We start from the raw sequence: 9,399 nt of genomic DNA, 5'->3' as shown, positions 1-9,399 counted from the left end.
AAACTAGGTTTTGAAAATGAGATTCAGACTTATTTAACATGGTATAAGAGTGAGTTAGTAATTTAAGATTATTGAGTATATATATTTGTTTGACCACGCTCGTCTATAATCTAATTTTTGAAAGTGAAATATATGTTTTGAACGACTTAGTTCTTAATTAACTTTTAAAAATAAAATCTAATATTCAATTAAGCAGCATACTCATAATATCTTTACAAATGTAATGCTAAATTCGAAAGAAAAAAATTGACCATCATTTTTTAAATTTAAAGTACTATATTATTACTTCACAAAATTAAAATACTAAGTTGTCCCTTTCATTAATTTTTAAAGATCAAAATATTCTAGAATATCGATAACTTACCATACACGTAAGTCTTGTACAAGACAAGAATGAATCACAATCACTTCAAGTAAAGAAGAACATGTGATCGATGTGGATTTAGTACTTTCTTCTATATAGCCTTTTCATTTTCTTAATGCACTACCCTTTTATTTTATTTTTAATGCTTTTGCACTCACTACAGTTTCTCATGAAGTGGGAACATAACAAAGTTTGCAACTTGTCTCTTCAAAACATATTTTTATAAAAGGAAAAAGTTGCGATCTATTACTATATGTTTCACTTGTCATCTTTAGTCTCAACATTGCTTTTATTGTTTGTTTGCATGTGACAAAATAATAATTAAAATTAATCAAAACCAACTAACAAAAAGCTAGTGAGTTTCTCAATTATATATATATTCAATTCTCATCATCATTCATAAGGGTCTTTCATCTAAGGTTTCACCAAGTTTTGAGGTTACCAATTCTTCTTTTATCAATGGACATATATGAGCCATTCCAACAAGTTAGCATGTGGGGTGATAGCTTTAAAGTTGAAAGTGGTTTGAGTTCAGTTGCTTCTTCACCAATGTTAATGGTGAACACTACTAGCATAGAGAACAAGGTGAGTAATTAATTAGTATGATTCTGTATTTTTATTTATATGATTATAAAGTTAGCATAATTTGAACTTTGTAGAGTGAATATGTTCCTCATGAACCAAGAGAGTCTTCTGGAGCTGATCAAGAGACTACAGATACTAAGGTGATCGAATTTCGTCGAGACATGAATTGTGACATATTGATTTTTGTAAGAAAGATTTTGAGATGTTTGTTTGTTTCTGACATTATGTGTAGGTGCTAAGACGACTCGCACAGAATCGCGAGGCTGCTAGGAAAAGTCGATTGCGCAAAAAGGTGCTAGAAATTTACTTCTTGGACAATATATATAGATGAAGATAGTTGTAGCTGATTAATAAAGATGTTTGTAGGCTTATGTTCAACAATTAGAAACAAGCAGATTGAAGCTGATGCAACTGGAGTTGGAGATTGGAAGAGCAAGAAAGCAGGTGAATCAAAACTATAGATTAATTTATAATCTTAACTTATGCTTTGAAATGTGATTTTTTTTTATATCTATGTTATGCTTTTTATTTGTTATTTATAGGCATATACTAAAATTTCAACTCTAGTTGCAGGGTATGTGCAATGGAAATTCATTAGATACAAGTTTTATGGGATCATCTGAAACAATAAATCCAGGTTTGTGATTCTTGATACCGATTTCAAGTTTCGTTAAATTATTTTATTCGTGTTACATTTTTTAAGTCGTGTTTGTGTTGTGTGAATCAGGAATTGTCGCGTTTGAAATTGAATATGGAAATTGGGTCGAGGAGAGTCATAGGCGAAACAATGAGCTCAGAAGTGTATTTCAAGGGAACGCGCCTGAAGTGCAGCTTGGTCACTGTGTTCAGAATGTCTTGGATCATTACGCGGATCTTTTTCGAATGAAAGCAGACGCTGCAAAGGCTGATGTGCTTTATTTAATCTCGGGCGTATGGAAAGCATCGGCCGAACGCCTTTTCCTATGGATCGGAGGGTCACGCCCGTCACAGCTTCTAAATGTACTAGTCCGATCTTAGTAAAGACTTGGATTAAAAAATCGATACTATCGAAAAACCTCGATGAATCGATAATGATTACTAAACTTTTTCTTCTTCTTGTTTCTACAGCTAATTGTGCCGCAGCTTGAGCTATTGACCGATCCACAAATCGCTAGCATAAAAAAGCTTTGTCTGTGTTCTCAGCAAGCTGAAGATGCTCTTTCGCAAGGACTCGATAAACTCCAGCAGAGTCTTGTACAAGACATGTCAGTTGATCCATTCAGTGGAGTAAATCATGGAATGCAGATGGCTTTTGCTATAGGAAAATTCGAAGCACTGGAAGGTTTTGTAGCCCAGGCAGATCACCTTAGGCAGCAAACTCTGATACACATGTCGCGAATCCTGTCTACTCGTCAAGCGGCTAGAGGCTTGATTGCTCTCGGGGAATATTTTCATCGTCTTCAAACTCTTTGTTCTCTTTGGACTTCTCGTCCTTGTAACTCGATGATATCGCCTAAGATTAGTCCTTAGAGGAAGTGTTCAACAGCATGATCTGCTGCATGGTTTGTGGAACATTTATTCAAGTTTTGGATGAATATATGATACGTCTATATACACAAAACTTAATGCTATGTAGCAAGTGGCAAGAGGAAAAGAAAAACTATGTGATTTGATGGTATTTAGTTTAGAGTATGATTGTACATATTATATATTGAATTGAAAGGGATTTCATCTATGTTTTAGACTTTTAGTGTCTTTTGAAAGACAGATGTTAAGGATCCATTATTATACATTTTGACTTATTTCAAAATTTTGAGTTTTATATTGTGAATGAAGAGGGAAATAAATCATTTCATACAGAAAGAGTGGAAGATATACAGATTGTTATTGCATATGATATGACAATTTTGGTTGATTGATTTGGTAAAAATTACAAAAATAAATTTGACACAAAACTCTTTAAAAAATGCAACATTCAAATTTAAAACAAAACTCCATTGGTGTACTGAAAATTTTGTTTCATTGCCATTATCGTTTTTCTCAAGATGGCTTGTTGTATCTATTTGTCGCTTTCTCTCGCTGCAACACTCGGGATAACAACTCTTCGGTGTTTTTGACTAAGATGGTTAGGATTGAGATCTTTAACAATGTTGGAAATCCCCCGAAACCTATGGAAAATTTCAATCAATCTTGATGAAAAAGATTGTTATAACTTATAACCCACACAATAGTAATGAAAAGAGAAACAATGAAGAATTAAAATTATGTGTTATGAATACTCTATTCACTTCATTACAAAAATAAGGGTTACTTCCTCTATTTATAGATTTAGGTTAACTTGGATCTCAAGCCAAAACCCAAAACTATAAAAGTCTAAAATAGCTAACACTACTAAAATAGGTCTAAGTCGAAATCCTGTGTGAAGAAACATGCTTCGACACTTCGACACACTAACACAACTCAACATGCTAGGAGGCTCGACATTTCTTTGTTCTGTCGAGCAACCTGCTTCGACACAAGGAATTACAATTCAACACACCATCTAATTCATTGTGTCTAAGCTATATACATTCATCATAGCTCTTAGTCTTCTGAACACTTCGACCTGCACTCCCTTCATCTTGATGTCTGCAATCTGATTCTCATTTCTGTAGTGTTCCACATTCATCTTCCCATCTGCTACCTGCTCTCGAAGATAATGGAACCTCATTTCGATGTGCTTGCTTTGACTGTGTGCTATCGGATTCTTTGCCAGATTGATAGCTGACATGCTGTCGATCTTCATGGTAATTGCTCCATGACTCTTCGCTGTTATTTCTTCGACCATATTCACCATCAACGTTGCTTGACATGCACAAATAGAAGCAGCTATGTATTCTGCTTCACACGACGATAATGTCACTACTGGTTCTTTTCTCGAACTCAGAGCAATTGGTGCACCACCTATCATAAACACATAGTCAATTGTGGATTTTCGATCCTTAGCATCACTACACTAACTTGAGTCGGTGTATCCCACTAATTTGCATTCCTTTCCTTCATCAGCTGCAAGAAACAAAATTTCATAGTCGAGAGTTCCTTTTAAATACCTTAGTATCTTCTTCGTCACTGCTAGGTGTGATACCTTTGACTTATATATGGACCTACTCACCATACCTATACTGTATGCTAAGTCATGCCTTGTATGACAAAGGTATCGAAGTGACCCAATAAGTCTTCTATATTGGGTTGGGTCGACATCATTTTTATCTGAATCATTCGACAGTTGTAATCTGGGCTCAGCTGGAGTCGAAGTTGGATTGCAATCTTGCATCTCAAATCTCTTGAGTATTTCGCCTGCATACCTTCTTTGGTGCATTATCATACCTCTACCACTCTTGTAGAATTCGATGCCAAGAAAATATGAAATGTCACCCAAATCTGACATCTTGAATTCCTTGTTGAGATCACTTTTGAAGTCTTCGACCTCCTTCTTGAAGCTACCTGTTATCAACAGGTAATCGACATAGAGGCATAATATAAGCAATTCACTTTTGCTTCTTCTTACATATACTCCATGTTCAAATTTTTACTTCACGAATTCCTTCTTCCTTAGAAAGCCATTTATCTTCTTGTTCCAAGCTCTTGGAGCTTGTTTAAGTCCGTACAGGGCTTTATGCAGCCTGTACATACTTCTTTCTTCGCCTTGTTTCACAAATTCAGCTGGTTGTGCAACATAAACTTCTTCTTCTAAGGGGTCATTAAGGAATGCACATTTCACATCCATCTGACACATCTACTAGGTGTTCATGTTTGCTAGACCAACAACCAACCTGATTGTTTCGATCCTAGCAACAGGTGCAAAAACTTCATCGAAGTCGATTCCTTCTTTCTGAAGAAATCCTTTCGCCACAAGCCTTGCCTTGTGTCGAGTCACTTCTCCTTTGGGATTCAACTTCACCTTGTATACCCACTTTACATCGATTGCCTTCTTGTTTTGGGGAAATTCTACAAATGACCAGGTATTGTTGACTTCGATTGACTTTGGCTCTTCATCCATTGCTTTTATCCACTTCAAATATTTTAATGCCTCAGCTGCATTGACAGGTTCAGCATCTGTGTAGAAAGCATAGTGTACCAACTCACCTTCTTCATTGACCACATCATCTGATCTAATCACACAATCTTGCAACATTGCAGGCATGTGTCTTGTTCTTTGAGGTCTGCTTGTGCTTGCTTCACCTATGACTTCTTCCTGTCGAACTTCTCTTTCGACTTCACTAGTTGGTTCATCACAAAAGATTCTCACTAAATATTTCTTGATATTCTCATTCCAATCCCACTCCTTAAGCTCCTCTATGATCACGTCCCTGCTGATCACCACTTGCTTATTCACTGGGTCGAACAACTTGTATCCTCCAGTCGAATGATATCTTATCAGGATCATCTTACTTGACTTGTCATCAAGTTTTCTTCTCAACTGATCTGGCACATGTCTATGTGCTATAGATCCAAACACCTTCATATGACTCAAGTTAGGCTTAACACTAGATCAACATTCTTCTGGCGTGATTCCTTTTAGCTTCTTCGTCGGATATTTGTTCAGGATATATGTCGCATTCGACACAACTTCTCCCCATAATTCTTTGGGTAGATGCTTGCCTTTCAACATACTTCTAACCATATTCATAATGGTTATATTCTTTCTTTTTGCGACTCTATTCTGCTGTGGAGTGTAGGGTGGCACCACCTCATGCATAATCCCTTCTTTCACACATAATGCATCGAAGTATTTCGACACATATTCTCCACCACCATCAGTCCTTAAAATCTTGATATTTCGACCACTCTGTCTTTCGACCATAGATTTAAACTTGGCAAATACCTTTATCACTTCACTTTTCTTCTTGATCAGGTAAGACCATATTTTTCGACTGAAATCATCTATGAATGTAACAAAGTATTTGTTACCTCCAATCGAATCCACCTGGAGAGGGCCACATACATCAAATTATATGACTTCAAGAATTGCCTTCAACCTGCTTCCTGCATCCTTACTGAAGTTGTTCTTATGCTGCTTCGTCTGCACGCATTCTTCACACACTTCGTTTGGAATGTCGATTTTTGGTAATTCAGAAACCATATTTTTTCTCTTCAAATATTTGATATCTTTGAAATTAAGATGGCTAAGTCTATAATACCATATCCATTCATCTCTGTTGGCTTCTATTGTAAATCACTTATGCTCTATCACATTAAGCTCAATCTTAAAGGTTTTATTATGAGACATTTGAGCCTTCAAGATCAACCTTCCATATGAGTCGAGAACTCTCATCATCTTGTCTTTGATCGACACCTTGTAGTTATTTTCGACTAACTGCCATATGCTGAGCAAATTACTCTTCATGCCTGGTATATACAACACATTTGAAATTACTGACCTCTTGCCATCTTTCCTCATTATCAGAACATCACCAACACCTTCAGATGCTAGAGTGTTGTCATTTGAAAATTTCACCATGTTCTTCATTGAGGGCTTTATGTTGACAAACCAATATTTCCTTCCAGACATATGTGATGAGCATCTTGAGTCCAAGTACCACTTAGTCCTTGAATCTTTCTTCATCTCTTGTTGTAACCATTAGCAACATCTCTTCTTCTTCATGTTTCGCCAGCTTTGCATAAGTTTCTTGATTCTTCTACTTTTCTGGACAATCACTAGAATAGTGACCATACTTCCGAAAATTGTAACACTGAATGTGACTCTTGTCTGGCTTTTGACCACCACATTTTCCTCTGCCTGTAACGCCACCTCTTTGGTTGCCTTGGTTCCAAGATTTTCTCCGATTCGACCAGTTTCCTTCTTGCTGATTTCGACTAGTCGAATTATTGTAGCCTCCTCTGCCTTTGTTGCCATTCCAGCTTCCTTTTCCTTTTATTTCTTTTGTTGATTGAGCCTGCAAAGCCATATCACTCTTCGACTTTCCTGCAACTCTTTCAACCATTTTTTATTCATGAGATTCAAGCGTCCCTTGAAGCTCTTCCTTTGTCAGTTTTGACAAATCTTTCGATTCTTCTATGGCTATTGCCACGTGGTCGAACTTTGGAGCCAACGACCTCAAGATCTTTCCAACAACAGATCTTGATGTCAACACTTCTCCACATACCTTCATTTGATTCACCAGTTTTGTAACCTTGGTGAAGAAATCAGTTATGCTTTCATTGTCTTCCATCTAAAGCAATTCATACGTTCTTTTATGAGTTTGTAATCTCACACCTCTTTCACCTTCTCCGTGCCTCCAAACGATTTCTCCAGAATTTCCCATGCTTCTTTCATTGACTCTACATCACTAACCTTTTCAAAGTTGTTTGCATCAACACATTGATGGATTATAAAGAGAGCTTTATAATCTTTCTTATTCAATTCTTTATGTGCATCCTTTTCTTGATTTGTCGCGTCTTCTGCAAGCGTTGTTACTACTTCCTTCACAAAACCCCAAAGATCTTGAAAACAGAACACAACATTTATCTGCTTGTACCAATTCTCATAATTTTTGTTCTTGAGAATCGGAAGATTTGCTGGAAAATGCCCGTTTGGATGATTCGTTTCCATGGTGACTTTCTTCCCACGAATCGATTAAACCGGAGCTCTTGATACCAGATGTTAGAAATCCCCCAAAATCTATGGAGAATTTCAATCAATCTTGATGAACAAGATTTTTATTACCCACACAATAGAAATGAAAAGAGAAGAACAATGGAGAAAGAAAGAGTGTAAAGAACGATGAAGGAGAAGAAGAATCAAAATTCTGTAGAGTTTCTCTCTGCCCACAAACTGTGGAAAAAATTCTTATTCACTTTGCAACTGCAAAATACTATAAATACAATGTTATAAATACTCTATTCACTTCATTACAAAAATAAGGGTTACTCCCTCTATTTATAGATTTAGGTTAACTTGGACCTCAAGCCAAAGCCAAAAACTATAAAAGCCCAAAATGGCTAACACTACTAAAATAGGCCTAAGTCGAAATCCTGTATGAAGCCACATGCTTCGACACTTCGACACACTAACACAACTCAACATACTAGGAGGTTCGACACTTCCTTGTTCTGTCGAGAAACCTGCTTCGACACAAGGAATTACAATTCAAAAAAAAAATATATTAACATAGTTGATAGAATGTAATTCTCACATTTTTCATTTAATCTTTCTTGAGATATACAAAATCATAATCACCTATATATAGCAAAGAATGTATGGTAGATCCATTTATATTATCATACATTAATGCATATGCAAAGCTATGTAATTAGTTGCCTAAGTTAGCCTCATAATACTCCCCCACAAGCTCATGAAGGGGTGAGAGTGACAACTTTGAGTTTGATGTGAAGCTCTTGAAAGGAGGCCGTTTTCAAAGGCTTGGTAAGATGATTTGTAAGTGGAGAGAGCTTGGAACATATTGGATCTTCAAGAGCTTTGAAATAACACGCTCAAGGACAAAGTGAATGTTAAACTCAATGTGTTTGGTTCGAGCATACAAAATTGAATTGTGTGACAACAACACCACACTAAGATTATCACAAAGTAGGGTAGGAGACTGAAATGACACGTGAGGTTCTTGCAAAAGGGACTCAAGCCAGAGAAACTCAGATGTAGTATATGCAAGAGTGTGATATTTGGCCTCCGTGCTAGAACGAACCAGCAAATGTTGCTTCTTCGAACTCCATGAAACAAGTGTAACACCCACATATAATATATGTATAGAATACATATTATACATAGTGTAAACTGGTACTGAAATACATAAGCGCCTAGCAGTACAGTGTACATATACATACATGCCCAAAAGAAAACATAACATGGCACAAAATGTACACAAAAGTGCCCAAAATAAAACTACTAGGAGCTAGATAACTAAACAATGATCCCAAAAATATCTACACAGCGAAAAAGCCATCCAGTCATCCAGTAAGTAAGACATCACTCTATCTTGTCCTTACCCTTCGCCTGCTCAGAACCACCTGAAAAATAATCAACAACATGGGGTGAGATAATAATCTCAGTGGGTTCCCTATCTTATGGGTCCACTCGGCTCTACAAGGTTTTCTAATCAATATTCAGTTTTTCTATCAATATTCAACTCAAGTCAACAAGGGAACGAAGACTTGAGCGATGGGGAAACTAACTCGCAATGTATGGCAACATGCACCCGAGTTCTCACAACCCAACCACGATCATTATTCAGATCACGAAACATCAATTCCCGAACGGACTTACGTCTAAGCCGGGTCCGGTTCATGCATACTCGTATGGTTCGACTTTCGCGGTGGATATCGGGTCCTCTATGAGGCTTAATCCCCAGTTCAAGCGACCATCACCCGTATGGGCCTCTAACCCACTTAGGGTATATTTCACCGTATGGGCCTCTAAGACACTTAGGTGTCCACATTTCCCCCACGTCCGCCGTGGTTGGGACTCAAAACCAATT

General features: G+C 36.9%; 1 protein-coding gene across 2 annotated transcripts; it reads left to right on the top strand.

Moving 5' to 3' along the window:
- The first annotated feature begins 567 nt into the window (after nt 1–567).
- On the top strand, nt 568–2,670 carry LOC127084159 (transcription factor TGA3). 2 transcript variants are annotated; one of them, XM_051024559.1, is made up of 7 exons: nt 568–949; nt 1,024–1,089; nt 1,182–1,241; nt 1,316–1,393; nt 1,517–1,586; nt 1,677–1,948; nt 2,057–2,670. In XM_051024559.1, the coding sequence occupies exons 1-7, from the start codon at nt 824–826 to the stop codon at nt 2,456–2,458; spliced, it is 1,074 nt and encodes a 357-aa protein (XP_050880516.1). In that variant the 5' UTR covers nt 568–823; the 3' UTR covers nt 2,459–2,670. The 2 variants fall into 2 exon arrangements, with proteins under 2 accessions (XP_050880516.1, XP_050880517.1); XM_051024560.1 differs by having other exon boundaries at nt 572–949; nt 1,523–1,586.
- Nucleotides 2,671–9,399: the final 6,729 nt, after the last annotated feature.

The sequence above is a fragment of the Lathyrus oleraceus genome, chromosome 5 (assembly GCF_024323335.1).
Source record: "Lathyrus oleraceus cultivar Zhongwan6 chromosome 5, CAAS_Psat_ZW6_1.0, whole genome shotgun sequence".
Lineage (NCBI taxonomy): Eukaryota > Viridiplantae > Streptophyta > Magnoliopsida > Fabales > Fabaceae > Lathyrus > Lathyrus oleraceus.
The sequence above is the reverse complement of the archived record's forward strand: the minus strand, read 5'-3'. Positions and strand labels throughout refer to the sequence as shown.